The 17,777-nt window shown below is 28.5% G+C and overlaps 2 protein-coding genes across 2 annotated transcripts; one reads left to right on the forward strand and one right to left on the reverse strand.

Moving 5' to 3' along the window:
- The first annotated feature begins 2,707 nt into the window (after positions 1 to 2,707).
- Positions 2,708 to 9,679, forward strand: LOC114127789 (REST corepressor spr-1-like). The gene is made up of 8 exons (XM_027992112.2): positions 2,708 to 3,418; positions 7,000 to 7,062; positions 7,161 to 7,232; positions 7,294 to 7,505; positions 7,569 to 7,742; positions 8,744 to 8,853; positions 8,953 to 9,112; positions 9,189 to 9,679. The coding sequence occupies exons 3-8, from the start codon at positions 7,169 to 7,171 to the stop codon at positions 9,417 to 9,419; spliced, it is 951 nt and encodes a 316-aa protein (XP_027847913.2). The 5' UTR covers positions 2,708 to 3,418; positions 7,000 to 7,062; positions 7,161 to 7,168; the 3' UTR covers positions 9,420 to 9,679.
- Positions 9,680 to 11,293: 1,614 nt separating this feature from the next.
- On the reverse strand, positions 11,294 to 17,149 carry LOC114127790 (RNA-binding protein 34-like). Its single transcript, XM_050206558.1, has 7 exons — positions 16,953 to 17,149; positions 16,697 to 16,779; positions 14,058 to 14,625; positions 13,604 to 13,983; positions 12,585 to 12,703; positions 12,131 to 12,334; positions 11,294 to 11,396 (listed from the first exon to the last, which is right to left on the reverse strand). Exons 2-7 carry the CDS (start codon positions 16,770 to 16,772, stop codon positions 11,334 to 11,336), a joined length of 1,410 nt encoding a protein of 469 aa, XP_050062515.1. The 5' UTR covers positions 16,773 to 16,779; positions 16,953 to 17,149; the 3' UTR covers positions 11,294 to 11,333.
- Between the last annotated feature and the right edge of the window lie 628 nt (positions 17,150 to 17,777).

Here is a 17,777-nt window from a genome sequence, read left to right on the forward strand (position 1 = left end):
TTTTACTTCGCTCACGCCACAATTGTGGTGCTATCTGACGATGGATAAATTTATTGTAGCTGCTAGCTGGTAGGTAGGACCACAAATATAAAATAACTAATAATTAAATATAATTCATTATCACGGAGCCTAATTCTTATCGCGGTGCCGAACTGTGCTAATCCCGAGTTTCGTCAATCGCTGGAGGTTGTGCACCAGGAGCTTAGCCAAAAGAACGAGTGCCGCCGTCATTATTCGGTGGCGCGCGCGTCCCTGCGGAGCACCGATCTCTCCGTTCCGTTATAATGTAATCAGAACGCATAGGCTCCTGTTATTATTTCCGGACAACTCTGACGTCATTATAGGTATTTGTTATATTATAAAATGGCATTTTACTTAATTTCCATATTATATCACGTCTTTTAAAGATTTAATAATTACTAAATTTTTTTTTAACTTAGCTTTTTTTTTACACAGTGTTATAACGAAGTGTTTTTGTTGTGATATCAACTATTTTTAATGTTGATGTGTTAATTATCTGATATTCTATAACAATAATAATCTTTAATAACTGCTGGCCTTCTGACTAATTTTTTTTTTTCATAATTATAATGTAGACATCTTTTCCACCTCGAGGCCAGCGTTAAAATACTTGTTAACAAATCGTTGCATCTAATCCATTGCATATTGTGTTTAATAATTGATGTATAATGGGCTTGAAACATAGATGAACCATGATGGCAAATAACAGAATTTAGAGTAATGATTGACCATCGACCCTAATAGTTGCAACTAATACTTAATAGTCACAAAACGGTTTGTTTTTGCAATTGTCAGTTGTCACCATAGAGTAATAATATCGTCCGTGCGTCGTCGTAGTACATCGTCGCTGCCGCCGCCGCCGCCGCGATGAGAGTAGTGGGAATGGATAAGCGAAAATATCGTAAATATCCCCCAACCCGCCGCTTATCCATCCCCACTGTTTCGTACGCAAAATCGGTCTTAAAAATACTTGAATTTTTTTGCTTATAACTTACAAACTATTTAACCAATCTGCTAGCGAATTCCTCTGTTCCCATCTGCACAATATTTCTGATCGATTGATATCTCATACTACTTTATATGTTCAGCCGTTTGCCCTGTAGAGCTTGGCAAAGAATTGACATAAATTAGGACGATTTTTCAATGCTAAAACTCGGTGTCCTGTTATTATACGTTAGTGGCTACTCCGCTATTTTTTATTACTTAGCTTCGCGCCACTACCGTCGCGTTGGATAAAACTAGCTATTTTGCTCCATGTTTATCTGTCTCTAAACACCAAATGGATGATAATCATAATACAGTGTTTGTTAGAAAATCAGCCATTCCCTCCCCCCATCATATTACAAAATCATTTGACCTTCACTGACCGAAAAGAAATAGTGTACATGTCACTGTCAGTGGATTGTGGTGACGAATAAAATAAAGATGATATTTAAAAAATGTATTTATGGACTAACAAATATATATTTATAACAAACGACAACCAAATTATCAAAGCATTTTTCAGTTATGCATTATTATTATTATTGTAATTGCTCCAAATAATAAAGAAATAATTAAAATACTTTTAACAAACTTTTAAAAAGAGCTTGAAGCGTATAACTTTTTAATAATTATCAATAAAAACGTTTTATCAGGTTAATTAACTTGAAAACTTAATACAATGTTCTTAATGTGTTATTATTAGTGGAATTAAAAAATAGCCTAAATCAAAATTTTTATAAGTGTTTTGTTTAAGAATTTATAATTATTTTGTAGTTAAGATTGTCTAAAATGTTTAATTTTTACAACTAAGACTTGAAAATTTAATGCAAGATTACTAAAAAAGGAATTAGTAATGTTTAGATTACTTAAATAGTTTATATTAGAACAAAAAATGTAGGTATAACACATTTTTTGTAGACATTTTAATTTCAAATTTAGATAAAATTATATATTTAAATCCTACTTCCAAGAATGACAATTTTAATTGTTTTATTATAACCCCAAAATAGTTCTAGTGGGGATTCAAAAGTTTAAAACCTATATGTAAATATACAATAGAATGTTCAAAACCTTTAGATAAATAGGTGGTTAATATGTTTTTGCCAATTTATGCCACAAACTTATTCATATCCGATACCGTTCAATGAAAGTACTGACTTCTGACTAGGTAGTATTAGTATAATATAATACATATAAATATATTATAATATATAGATTATAGGTACTATTGTGACAATTGAATATTAATAATACAATGAATTATGTTTGTATAAACTTAATAATAATAATTTTAATTATTTAATAATTCATTTCACCTTATTAGCTATAGCCTCATAGGTACCTACTAATAATAATTCAACTAAAATATCGATCATAAAATAAAATATTTTGGTTTTTTTTTTTTTTTATAAAATGTCATTATGTCTTACCCTCCGGTCACCGCCTAATATACCGACTGTCCACAAGCAAAGATTGTCAAATTATATAGACCCCCCCGTAATACGTACATGATAAATTATATCGTTCCGTGATGAAAATTCGCCGCAATGATTTTATACGCGCGATAAATTGACTCCCTGCAGCGATTAGACGAGACCCCCTTTAAATATTTTTAACATTATATCAAATATAAACTATTGGGCAATAAATATTAAATAGATGTCGTATAAATATAATATTGAATGCCGATTTTTCGATAACGTCGTCGACAAACGATTTGCGCACAGTCGAATAATATCATTTACTATCTGTAAAATATTCCTTTTCCAGAGGAAATTTAGTACCTACCTGCGCCGGCAATATCGTAAGCGCGATGCTCATTAGTGACGACAAAGGGGGAAACCCGACGGTCGCGGGTCGGTCATACGCGATTTGTCTTTGTTACGTAACCGCCGATGCACATTGCACACTGCACACACTAAACACACACACTGCACACTGCACACACACTCGCGCGCACCGTCCGTTACGTTTGTTATAATGCTTTATTTTTGTTCGATTATTTATTAATAATATTATCGTCGTGAATTATTATTAATATATTATTTTATTGTCGATAATATGGATCGGCTGCCAACCACGTTTAAAGATACCGTGTTTATCGTGCTGCCGACGACGCGATGTCGACCGACGACAACGGCTCGCTGGCGGACTAAATTTAATATGGCCGCCAGCCCTCACTCGACACGTACGTCGTCTCGCATTATCCGTTCGGCGTTCAGTATGTTCAGTTCGTTTTTTCCGTCTGCTAACGTCACAAACTACCGACACACGTTTGCTACTTTGCTATAAATTTACGTCGTACGAGAGTAATCGTAACGGTCGCCGACGACCGGAGATGAACTCGGACGGGTTGTGCCCGAGCAGCGTTGAAAACGGACCGGCTGGCCCAGTTTGTGTTCCACAAAACGATGTGAGTTTATATTTTTTATACGTTATATTATTATTACTGTTGTATTTGCTATACCTATTTACATCATTACTGATTTATAATAATCATTATTAAATGCTTTTTTACGTCGTTGGACCAGTTTAGGGCCGCAGAATATATTTTACCAGTTCTAATAACTACGTTGTTTGCTATATTATTTATTACATTTTATTTATTATTTATTGTTATTTATATAATGTTATATGTTGCGATTATTCCGCAAGTGTGACACCGGCCTAAAATTTACCTATTATCGGTTTTGTCATAAAGTCTTTATGACAAAACTTAAGTCTTTATAGCCACTAAGCCCCCTCAAAAATGTTTGCAAAATTATAAAAATACTGTACAGTTCAGTAAAAAAATGTTAAGAAATATTTCTTTTCAAATATAATATATCGTACATTTCATGTTGAGAACATTTTACTTATATTATTATTTATATTATATTATACACCTATACAGTAGTGGTCGATCGCATAGTAGTTATCGGATAATGCGAATTGCGATAGTGGGAATAGTTAATTATTTTATCTTTGAGCCCTAATGTAAGACACCCGTTAATCATTCCATATATAAATAACATATATAAATAATACAGAACCAATACATTGCAACTCGCACTTGTCATTGGTGATAAATGATTCCTCCCTCCAGAATGCTGGTTTTAAAATAAAATATTCATTACTGTTATTATCTAATTATTGATATGTTAATTGACTTATATGTATGGAATAATTTTGTAAATTATGTGAATAATAGTAGCCCCCCAACATTTTCAAAGGATATCAGCTTATGCATAAAGATCTTTCTTGAAATTATGATTACACATTTTCAATATCTCTAATTAGGTTTATAGTTTGCTGTGATTTATATGTAGCTTATTTATCAATTAAACTGCGTTTAGTAATACGATACAACTAATCCACCAAACCCTTATTACCGTTTGTTCATAGTTTTTAAACACACATCAACTTATAATTCTCACATACATTATTAAAACTAAATATTCATAACGTAGTTCGTCAGTATTCAAGTGTTAAACCACCACACACCATACACACAAATATTACACGATACACAGATCGGTTGGTGTGTGTGTGTGTTGTGAGCAACGTACGAAGTTGGTATTTAGGTGGTAACCGGACGCACGTGTTATTATTATACGCGTACTCGAACAGAACAATCTTACTAATTTTTGTGTTATTATAAAATACCTAATTACAATTTTTATTTCCCAAAGCTAGCAATGTGGCAACGATTCGTTTGCGTAAAAAAACACAACTTGATTGCGCACATGTGTAAATTATATAATTTGATTTCATGTGAAAAAATTCCTAGTATTAGAACTCGTTTGCGCAGGATATATTTTTATATTAGTACGTCTAAAATTTGAATCTCTCATTTTTAAATATATTAGAAATGTCTATGTTTAAATCAAAGAGCTTATTGAAGTTACGTTATGCTGACATACGTCTACATTGTCTACGAAAAATCCAAAATGATATAATCTACATAAAACCATTATAAGATTATATTACTACAATTTGTACTGCAGTTTGTGGCGATATTATATATATATATACATATACGTGCGCGCGTGTGTGTGTGTTGGTTTGCGTTAACGAGTTATCGATTTTCGGGGTAAAAAACGAGTCGCTGCGGGCAGTGTGCTAAGCAAATAACAAGAGAGATATCCTGACCTATAGTGTATATGACATATATTTTTCCTCGCTCATTAAATCTGAAATCAGTGTGACCACGACTGGCGAGGCGTGTTTTTATTTGTTATTTTTTTTCAACAATTCGTTTTGTTAATAAATGATAGTGATTCGAAGTGACTATTCGTTCACCAACGGCACTGTGTTGGTATTCGCTTGTTGCTACGTCACGCACGTGTTAAGGGTACGGCAAACAGGACGCGTGTTGAGGTCTCTGACCTCTGTAAAATAATACAGTAGGATCGCTACCCGCGGTGGTCTGCCGGCCCCTGCAGCAGACCGCGTTCCGTATGTCCTAGCTTTAAGATTGGAGGTAGTTCGTGGACCACGACCCCAATCTGTCCACGCGGAGCACTGCTGTAATAAATATTGTGGGTCCTTTGATAGGAGGATATATATTGAAAACTCATACTATTTTGTCGTAATATACTTATCATTGCTGATTAATGTTACTTACACTAGAAAGCTTGACTAATTACCATTAAGTATTTCACAATTGATGTTAAACAGTGGAGACTTATCTCTTGTGAATTGTGAGTTTGTGACGTCCATTTAGAATTTCAGTCGGCCTTTGACGTTTTTATCTGGATTCTTGATTACAAATTTTGATTTTGATTATTAATATTTGATTTTGCTCGTGTTTTGTTTATTACTTGTATAGTTTAAATTTTCAACTTTGTGTACATACGCCGTAGTATACGTTAGTGTTATTCAGGAAGTATGGCTTACACAAATTTAAAAGATTCGAAGAACGGCAAGCAACAACGCTCTACAATTTCAATAAAGAAAGGTTTTATTAGAAAAAATAGTAAGAATTGTATACCTATTAGCAGTTTTTGATTTAGGAAAAAAATTTGAGGGATACATAATATAAATACTTTTTAAAAAAAAGATGGACTTCGTCTCCTTACATCTCCTTACAATTGAAGAACTGCCTATTTGTGTTGTAAACATGGTTTCCGATTTTACCTGAATTGTGTGTATCTTCTTATTTATACAGTGTAACAATATATGTAGGTATTAGATAAGTCAGTCAAGTATGTAGCTAGTAGTTGAATAGATTGGTGTTCTGAGTCTAGACCAATTGCCAATTAACATTTCTTTGTCGGTTTTTAAGATAGTAGTCAATTGTCACTTGTATGCGGACAGTTCTCACCCATAAATTATACTTGTTAGGTTAAACTTTACTTTTAATTCTAGAAATGTCAACTGATAAATTTTGTATTAGATGTCCTAGCCTTAAGTATTAAAATTAAATATTTTATACCTTTTGATAGTGGAAACACAATAAAAAAAAACTATATTATATCTACTCTACATGCAGATTGCAGACACATCGGTATATGTAAATGTCTTAATTCTACTGAATACAGTTGACATAAAAATGTCGATGTCGATTAGGTATTAGATACGAGCAGAAGAGAATTAAACCACAATAAATATAATTCTATTTTATTTTTTAAATTTTATCTAGCAACCAGTACCAGTTGCTACAATCACCGTCCCGACTGGTAATATTCTCAGTGTTGTACAAATTACAGAATGACCTCCAGCCATAAGACATTTACAAGTCAAAAGTTTATATGTTTAGGTACTTTAGATCCAACGAAAATCATTTGCCATTTATTTATCTGACAAATCATTATTATTTGTTGAATAGAAAAAGTATACATTTTTACATTTTTTATAATCTGTGTAATGTTCTGTTTTGTCTGTCATGTTTTTCTTTTTATGCCAAATTAATATGAAATTGTTAAGTCCCCTGTTTTATGGATTTATACATGTTTAAAAACTGTTTTCTAGTATAATTAAAAATATCTAATTATTATTATTTTTTTTTAATAGACATACAAGTTAGAGTGGGATCTAATTACCAAGCTGACATTCCAGAGCTATTATTACACACAGGTACATTTTGCCATGTATATTGTTATTTTATAGTTTATTAATACATACCATATTAATATGCTTATAATTATTTATTGTCATGAGTTTATTAATTACAGAAAAGAACATGGAACGTCATAAATCACTATCAGTTTGGGTACCATCAGACAATTTTACAGAAGATGATAAGTGTATTAATAATTCATAATATTTATATTTTAAGAAAATTTATTTTAAATTTATTTTTTACAGTAATTGATTACTTTTTTTTATCAAAAACAAAATATGGCTATAATACTGAACAAAGTCTAGGTTTGTTATTTCATAATAATTTCAACTTGAGCAAAGCATTCAAAGATTTACCAAACTATACTCGAATTATAAATTGGTCAAATTTTGAAAAACATAATTTCGAGATAGCATTTTTGAAGTTTGGGAAAAATTTTGAGCAAATTAGAAAACAAGTAATTTAAATATGATTAAAATAAATAATTTAATTCTCACACTCTTTTAAAACATTTGTTTAGATTCCAAATAAACCATTAAAAGAAATTATTGGCTATTACTATCTACAAAAACATAAGGAAAATGCATTATATACTATCATGGTTGAAGACTCAATAAATAAATTGAAACCTTGGTGTAAAAGACATCAAAAGATGAATTGTGGAACATCCAATTTAGCTAAGCTAAATAATGAAGTAAATATGAGATAAATTATTAATCTACAATAATTATATTAATTGTTACAATTGTTTAATTACATGAGATTCCCATATGCACAATTTGGGGGGAGAGGGGCCAACTCCCTCTTACAAGCATTATTATCAAGGCTGGGCATTATCAACTTAATTTATGTAATTAATACAACTACATGCATTTTTTTAAAATAGTAAAATTTCCATTATATTATGTAATTTATTAAGCTTCAATACAAAGATGTGATAATTAATTTTATATGAAAAAATAAATATAAATTATTTTAACTAAGTTACTTTTTTTTTCAAACTAACTTTTATCTTTTAACGAGTTAAAAAAGTAATTTTTAACTTTATATTTAACTCAAATTTTTCTATATTCATATAACTTAATGAGTTAAAATAATTAGTTAACTTGCCCAGCCTTGAATTTATTATATCTGATTGATCTCTTTATAGATTGTATATTATTCTTTCATATCTGTTGATTATCTCCAGTATTTTTTTATGTCTCAATAATATCTTTTCATTGTATTTTTTCAAGGTATTTTCTAAATCTTTGAATCCAATACATGTATCCTTTCTGAATTCATTGTAATTTTATGTATATTAAAAACTACTTATATTATCAAAATAAAATAATAAACATTTAAATTATTGTATTAAACCAACTATTTGGCAATAGTTAGAGTTTTTAATCAAAATAGTATTCATAATAGAAATAAATCAAGTACAAAATTTTTTAATGTTTAATTTTTCATGTTAAGCCTTAAAGCTAAACTTTTATTGAATACCGATGTACAACTATAGATTAAGTATTTCAATTTTATAGTAATTAATAATTAATTTTACTTTTATTTTATCATAAGCCTTAAGATGAAAAAATAGCATTGCCTAAATATCATGTCAGGAGACAGTAAATGTCATAATTAATATTAATAGTAATATTGGCACACATATGTAATAATGTTACTGTCTAAACATAGGTTAATTTTTGTTTTAAGGACTCAGATGATATGATAATCAAAAAATATTGCTCATTTTGTGGAGTTCTGTGTATGGACTATCATCAAACCCTATCACCAATATGTGAACAATGTTATTCATATCTCAGGTATGAAACAAATTATGAATAATTTAAATTGTACATTAATGATTATTATTACTATTTTTAAATTACATAATGGTTATTTGATTTGTTTTACATTATCAGGAAGATGCAGGAAAGCGGTGATAGACTTATACTATGTCTACCATGCCCAGACAAATTTCATTGGATGTTAGCTCATAAGAAGTGTCTATCACCACAAGATATGTATAATTATCAGCATATACTGAAGTTAATTGGCCAAGGAGAAACAAACGATGAGGAGGTTGTTTTATTGAAATATAAATAATTAAAACTATGTGATTTATTTAACTTTTTTTAATTGTTATTCTTATTTATAGATACATACATCAGTAAGGACTAGAAGTTCTTATAAGAAGAAGAACGAGAAAAAAAATAAATTTTATAAATATGCTAAATGTTATGAATCCATCTCCCCGATTACCAACAATTGTATTTTCCCTCAGTGCAATAGTGCTGGAATTTTATGCCCAATTTCAGATAAATCTAGCTCTAAGGTAAAGTTACCTTTTATGAGGCTTAATGAATTTATATATGATAATAACCATTAACCGGAGCTGTGAACTTAACAGTTATTTATAAGTTAAAAATAAGTGAGATTATGAAATACAAATTTAATTTATACATAACTAAATTCATTTTTAAGTATAAAATTTTAATTTGTATATTTTTTACCTATGTATGATTTTAGCATTAAATATTTATGATTGATACCTTTTAAACTAAGTATATAGATAATTGTGAATTTATTAGTTTGTTTAGAATATTTTGTAATTATTTAGAAGATTTAATTCATAACTTTTATCATATTAAAAAACCAGATTTTAAAATCATTGTTAGATTATACTAGTGAGGGTTCAATCACAGCCTCTCCTCATATTTAATCACCATGTAAATATTTTCCATGTAATATCCTATTTACTTATTATACATGTTACAGGTTGTAAATTTTCTATTTTAATAAAAAAAGAATATATTAAGTGATTTTTTTTTTATTTAAATAACACTTTCAAAATCTAAAATCTATTTGTTTTTAAAATTTTTTTTTTTGCATTAGCTTGTCGAAATAAAACATTTTTAAGTTCTACTTTTTTAATACTTTGAAGCAGAAAATTTTTCTGTTTTAAATATTTACAACACATTAAATATTAAGTATTATCCACAATTGACATATATTTGAAAATTATACCAATTGTGAATACACAACTCAATAAGTATACAGCTAATAATAATTAATACAATTTAAGACAGTAGAATTTTTAAAAATATACAATATTTTCATTTTTTACTTTTTAATATTACAAACGTAAAATAATATACATAACTGATATTGATATGAAGCAGTGAAAATACATTATAATTTATCATTTATAATATTTGAAAAAGTAATTTATTTAACACTGAAGTTTATCAGTGGAATAATTTTCTATTTCATATTTGTGATTAAATTTGAAAGTGTTGAAGTAATAACAGAGAAATCAATATATGCTTTATTGTCTTACACTAATATCAGGACTATTTAAAATTTACATTTTACATTGTTATATAATGACTGATGGAATTTGTGTTGTGAAGTTTTGTTAACTTGCATATCATCATGTAGCCCTAAGTTTTCAACCATTATGGCATTTCTTACATCTCATTAACAACTAACAAAGGAGCTCTAACTATTTTAGATAAAATAGAATTGTTCATTTAGTTATAATTATTATTTGTACAGGAATCGGTTTAGTTGTTTTTAAAATCGAAAAAGCCGTGGATCCAAAAAGGTTGAAAACTCCTAGTTTATGTTTTTAACTATCTACATTCTATATATCTAATTTTTAGTCTCTATTAATACAATAAGTGGACGTATGTGTCGATTTGAGTAACACTCATTATACATTCACATATTATTGTGAGCATGAATAAAAAGTTAAAGTAACATTGTCACAAAAGAATTTTTGGTAAAATTCGGGAAAAACTTAAAAGACTATTTTTAATTATTGATAACGATGTATGGTGAAGATATTATCAACCCAGTAGCTTTTAAAAAGTGATCTAAAACATTTGAGGATGGTAGAGAGAGCATCATTGATGAGCTTAATGCTCTTCAATATCTTGCATTACAGTTGCAAAGAATACTACTGCTGCTTTCATCTGTAAAAACAATGAATTAGAATTGGAAAGTTCACTGTATGACTAGACATTTTTGTTGGCAAAACATTTTTGATTTTGAGCAATAATTTACCCATGCAAACATGTCTGGCAGGTCGCAGATGGGTGCCTTGCCTGCTCACACCAGTCACACCAGAACAAATGCAATATTATGTCTGCTACATTACAATTATTGTACCCTCGAGGTTAGGTAATTAAACAATATTAAAATTGAAAAATTACCAATTCAACTAATAGAACATTTTTAACTTGAATAAAATAAATACACTTTTGTAAATTTTCAATTTTATAATTCAATATAAATTGGATTACGCATTTAATTTTTTAGCAATCTTCTTTCTCATTAAATCAGTTTTTGTTGGCTTTTGTTTCTATAATAAACAGAAAAAAATTCAATTATAATTATAAATATGTTAAAAACTTAGACATAGTGGTAAACAAAAAAAAGCAGAAAGATTTGTTAGACAAAACACGTATGGAATGACGGGAACAGATAATTTAAGAAGTCATAAACTTAGATATTGGAGAGCAAAAGACTAAAAGGATGTATAAGGCAGTGATGAGTAGACAAGTCAAAAGGGGCTAGTTTTGTAGAATATACTTATTAGTGAAGATAGTTACAGAAATGAGAAAGATGTTGAGGAGTGGTAGTTGTACGGAAGGGCCTAGGTTAAACCATATAATGGGAATTACTTAATATACTTATCTATTAAAAACATTTGAAAATTATAATTGTTCTTATACTCTATTCAAAATAAGAAAACACAGAGAGACGGACAAAAATATATGGTGAATGTGCATAAATTCCTACTATTGTCTACCAAAAATCATCGGTAGAGGTTCAGAAAAATACGAAATACAGTTATGCATACTTTGAATTGATATACTATGGTTTTGAATGAGTAAAGTATATATAAACAAGGAATCAAATACATATGGATCATAAGAATGTATAAATTAATCTTTTTTTATCAGTAGACTTAATGAATTCATATCAATAATGTAAACATAATTTATAATCTGGTGGTTAATGATAAATGATAATCAACCAGTACAAATGCGCTTAATAATTCTTTTAATTTGAATTTAATAAATAAATTATTACCTTTTTTTGTGTCTTTGGCTTCATTGTTTCTCCTTGGAAGTTTTGACTACTTTTATTCATAGGTCTGGTTCTTTTAAATGGTAAGGGGTTTTTGTTGAACACCTTATTTGTATTTTTTTTTGTTTCAATTCTTTTAATGCGAATTTCTCTATTTTGAACTTTTTTACCTTGGATTTGCATAGCTAATTCAACAGATTCTTTATTCTGTAAATAAAAACATAAGTTATACATTACAAACCAATTTGAAAATATTTAATATAAATGGTTGTTTTATTCATAACAAAATTATATTTCTTGATTTTTAATTAAAAGTAATTTACTATATGTTAGTAATTATTTTCACATTTACGATGAGGATATAATGTTTTATTTTTAAATTTAAATAATAAAATTTAGACAATTAAACATAAAACATATTTTAGTAATATAAACAAATCAAAAAATGAATACTCACTTCAAAATCTACATAGCCAAAACCTTTGCTCACACCTGTTGCATTATCACGGACTATGCGCACAGCTGATATTGATCCACAATCTTTAAAATAGTCCCATATTTCATCTTCCTGAATACCTTCACAAGAGTAAATATTTTTACAAATAAATATATTGTATATTATATTGAACAATTATCATTTTCTCAATACATTTTTAAAGCACTTATCAAAATGTTTAAATTTGTATATACGAGGTATATTGATATATTTTTATTTATAATTACTCAATCAGTTTTAAAATATCGATAAATCCAAACAACCAACCAATAAAAGAAAAGAAAATAATAAAATTCAAAACCTGAAGGTAATGATAGTGACAGAACTACAGTAAAACTTGCTTAAGACATTTCTAGGTACCAGCTTAAGAGTCTAATGCAAGGTTTACTGTATGTTTATTGAGGCCTTATTAATTATTAAATTTTTGTAACCCAACTTACCAAACATTGGGCTGTTAATTTGTTCATAAAATAAGTAAATAAATATTTTATTAAATTTTATATTAAAAAATAATAATATTATTATAATTAAATAGAAAATAATTTTTTCTGCTTCGATCCTGAGCAAACAACTTGACCAATAATAAATAAATTCAATTTTTTAGAACACTAATTTATTATTACTTTTTTTTTTTTTGATTAATCTAAGTTTTTTCTTTATGCATTTGCTCAGTAACCAGTAATGTAAGTGATAAATGAACAAATAAAATACCTACCGGTAACATATCAGGAAACTTGAGATTAAGTTATAGTTTTAAATTATTAGTAGATAATTTACTTATATCAAAACCACTACGACAAAATTAACCTAAAGTAAGAAGTAAATAAATTTTATCAAGAGGCTGCTTTGAGAATAAAAACCGTGGATAATCCCATATTCACTCACCTCTGGGTATCATTTATCAATGTTAAGAATGTATATTTAGAAATCAAATTCATAGAAGGAAAAATAATTAAAAATTTTAACTTAATAACACTCACTATAAGGCAGATTTCCAATAAATATTCCTTTTTTCATATTTTGCTTATGACCTGAATTTAAAGCCATGTCTACTCTTATTGTATGTCCTTCAAACTGTGTGGCATTTAAAACCAATGCTTTTTGTGCCTGTTCAATGGTTTTGAAACGAACATACACATTAGCAGTGTCTCTTTGTGGATGAAAATCTCCTTTTAATATAGAGACACGTTTAGGCTTGTCAAGATTTTTAACAGCTACACTTCTTAATCTAGTAGTTTCTACTTCTCCAAACTGTTTAAACAGACTTTTAATTGCTGACATTTTAACATCAACAGGAACATTTCCAACAAACACAGTTCTTGACTCTTTTTCAGTATACTCCTCAGAAGATTTTATAACTCTATAAACAGATTTATTGTAAAATTAAATTATTATAAATATTAGACTATTATTTTAGTTATAACGAAAACTTACGATGAGTTAGTTGTAGACAATTTTTTATCAATTTTCTTAGTTTTATCATTAGGTTTAGTTGAATTGTCGTTTGTTTGTTTGTTTGTTTTTTTTTTTAATTTTTTTTCAAAAGTTTTAGATGCAAAAACACCTGAGTTTGCATCTTCATTAATCTGATTTGTTTTATTAGTTAATTTGGCTTGATTGGCTGATACTAATAATTCTGGTTTTATGTCAACAGCTTCAATTTTTGGAGAAACTAAAGAATTTTCATCAATTATCTTAGTTTCATTATTAGATTTAATTGAATTGTTTTTGAATTTTTTGTCTTTTTTGTTTTTAAATTTTTTTTCAAAAGTTTTAGATGCAATAACTCCGGAGTTTGTGTCTTCATTAATTATTTCTGAATTTTTATCAACAGCTTCAATTTGTGGAGAATTGTTAGTAATTGTTTTAATTTTTTTTATTGATTGTTTATTCGAATTTTTTGATTTTCTCTTCTTGGATTTTTCTACACTTTCATTTTTAGGTAAATTATCCAAGTTTGTTTTTGTTTGAAGTTGACATTTGATATTCTCCTTATTCTTATCTAAAGTATAAAACATTATTGTACATAAATTAAAGTTATAATGTTATATTTAAAAGGCTGTATTGATATTAAATATTGTAAATTTCAATTTTTACTTCTATACTTTAAAAAATATATCGATACAAATTTTAATTAATTAATTAATGGTTTAATGTACTTGTAACATGACATGGTACTCGTCTTGTATGCTACTTGTTGCATATTATCATACAGTGTTTCTCAACCTTTTTAGTGTCATGACCCCCAAAATAGGTATTGAATATGGTAAATCACTTTGCGACTCCCCTATTAAATTAATAAGTGTATAACACATTATTTGTTATTAGGTTGTAACTTTCATTTAAAATAACACTTTGGATTCAAACTCTGATATTGACACGCAACACTATATTTGTAAATTTGACAAATGATTAACAATTAAATTATAAAAATAAAGTAAGCAACTTGGTTTATTACTTAATACATTAAATTACTTCATTATTTTTCTTGCAATTGGTAATTCAAAAACGTGAAACTTAAAAACATTCAAATGTAATATCTGTGCACTCATTTTTTCTTAATTATCACTTTACTCTAATATAAACATAAAAAACTATACTATAATATAGATTAGTCGTTAGCTTTAAAGTTGGGTTATGAGATAAGTCTTCTGTTTAAAATTTAAAAAATCCATAGGTATACATGATACGTCATGAGTCATGACAAAAAAAAAAATATTTCATGATATCAGATAAAATAATTTTCGAGTAAGTCATACAAATTTATATTTGTAGAAGATAAGAATAAACAATCAAGTGAAGTAATGGTATAACGATAGCCCGACTCAATCAATAAAAGATTCTGTTAATCTATAAATTGTATAGATTATTTCATGACTATATCATGACTTGTATTGTTTTTGCGTCATTACATAATATGATAAAAAATTAAGTATCACCTAGAAAAATGTAAATTTAAATTTATTCAGTTATAATAACACTTCTATGTTGGTATACTAAGACATTAAACAATTTGAACTTTTTTTGGCTAACAAATGTGACATGGGTCGAGGAAAAATATATAGTAAGAAAAATGGGCGGCGAGTCAAAAAGTTTGAAACCACTGGATAGTGATAGAGTGTATCAAAATGATCTGACACATTCAAATGTAATTTTAATGTAAAATTGTCATATCTTCATAATACATTGTGTATAATAGATGTGGCAAGGTAGTAAGGCCGGCAATGATGTATGGACCGGAATGTTGGATTATCATAAAACAATGGAGAGGAAAATGAGAGTTGTGGAGATGAGAATATAGACGAGAGGATAGAATAAGAAATGAGTATATAAGAGGTAGTATAGGAGTGGCTCCAATAGTTGACAAAATGCGTGAAAATAGGTTAAGATGGCTAGGTCATATTTTAAGAAGAGAAAAAACTGAGGCAGTTTCAGTGAAAAAAAAAATAAGTGTGGATGGAAAAAGAGGAAGACCGAAAAAGAGATAGTTTGAAGTTATAGAGTGTGACATGAGAATGACTGGTGTTTGTGAGGAGAAGCTAAGGATCGTAGTAAATGAAATTGAGGACCATGTTGGCTAACCTCAAATAGTTGGGAGAGAAGGTGAAGGAAAAAAAGAAGAAGAATTGATTTGGCAATATCAAAAATCATTTACCTATCTTATTTATTGCAATTTTTTTTTATAACTTACAACAGCTTGAACATATTTCCCATAGAATAATAATGATTATACAGGTATGATATACTTGTTGTTGGTAATTATAAAATATGGATTATTTAACAATATATGTAGGTGTTTTTAGGTTAAATATGTAATAATGAATTTTTTTTTATTTTAATTGAGTATTATGAAAAGTGCTAATTTTACATTTTATTGATGATATTTTACTTAAATGATGATAATTAATTACAATGTAAAAACAAATAAAAATCTTTTCCATGTTAGATTAATAATTTACTGTAGATAATATAATTCTGGTAGGTACCATACAAGACGAGTAGGCCATAATATTATTATTTAAAATTAATAGTCATTACTTTAAATGCTATACAAATATTGTATAGGGTCCTACCTTTTTTTGTTTTCTTTTTATTCCCACTAGATGCTATCAATTCGCATAATGCTCCAACTTTGTACTCATTATCCATGATATATCTGTAAAATTAAAGACCTTATTGATGAGGTGTCATTCATTAGAGCTACGACAAACAAATTACTTTCTCGTACAAAAATAAAAATATTCAAAAATGTATTGTTCACGAACAATAACAATAAAAAAAAAAAAAAAACATTTTAAAGCTACATATTACAAAATCTCGAGTACTTACGATTCAAAAGACAGTGTGGATCGACACAATTATTTTATTAAATTACTGTTCAAATTATTATACTCTCAAAATCGAGTAAAGAGCACTAGAGACAATTCGAAACTATATTCTACAGATCACAGATCTACAGAATAATGATATTCAAAGATTTTACTATCAGTTCGTATTTTCACGTGCTTGTAGCATTTTTTATACGAAAATTGTTATCACTATAATTATTGTTGTTAGCGTTATCACCGTGGTAATAGTGGACGAGGTACGCACTAGTTTGCTCCTCTATTAACAGCGAATCGAAGTACCGCGTCAGTTGGACACGAGGGGTTACCTTCGACACACACTAAAGTAAAAGCAATAAGACGAACGACGTTTCTCGTAAAGAAGAGAAAACGTGTGGCGTCGGTTTGTTGAACGAAGTAAAAAACAATCGACTAAAAATGATAATATTTTATACAACGAAATGTAAAAACGTAAAACACAAACGGTCGGTCAAAGAGGTAACGATTTTGTGGGCGGACGCGTATTCGGTTTCGTAGTTTTCGCTTGAGATGTTGCGAACGGACGCAAAAAAGCTGAAGTGACGAGCGGTAGGCCACGGCGTCGAGTGTCGGTCAATAATACGATTATATACTTGAAGATTACAACTAAAAAAATTACATTTCTTGTCCTGGGCCAGCTTTTTATAGTTCGATTAATGCGTCAACTAATGCGCACAGTATTTTCAAGTGATTCGATTAACCTTAAACGATATATTTTATTCTTTAAAACATGTCCAAATACTGCATCTTAAAAATAGATCAAATATGTATTATGTGCGTAAAATTAGCA

This window comes from Aphis gossypii, chromosome X (assembly GCF_020184175.1).
Source record: "Aphis gossypii isolate Hap1 chromosome X, ASM2018417v2, whole genome shotgun sequence".
In the NCBI taxonomy this organism is placed as follows: Eukaryota; Metazoa; Arthropoda; class Insecta; order Hemiptera; family Aphididae; genus Aphis; species Aphis gossypii.

Excerpts from the sequence above, each read along its gene's own strand:
- LOC114127790 (XM_050206558.1), bottom strand. The coding sequence starts at position 16,772 with ATGGATAATGAGTACAAAGTTGGAGCATTATGCGAATTGATAGCATCT. Across the intron at positions 12,704-13,603 it reads TATTGGAAATCTGCCTTATA|GTATTCAGGAAGATGAAATA; the intron begins GTGAGTGTTATT and ends ACTCTTGTGAAG. Across the intron at positions 12,335-12,584 it reads TTGGCTATGTAGATTTTGAA|AATAAAGAATCTGTTGAATT; the intron begins GTGAGTATTCAT and ends TTTTATTTACAG.
- LOC114127789 (XM_027992112.2), top strand. The coding sequence starts at position 7,169 with ATGGAACGTCATAAATCACTATCAGTTTGGGTACCATCAGACAATTTT. Across the intron at positions 7,506-7,568 it reads TTGAGCAAATTAGAAAACAA|ATTCCAAATAAACCATTAAA; the intron begins GTAATTTAAATA and ends ACATTTGTTTAG. Across the intron at positions 9,113-9,188 it reads GAGAAACAAACGATGAGGAG|ATACATACATCAGTAAGGAC; the intron begins GTTGTTTTATTG and ends TCTTATTTATAG.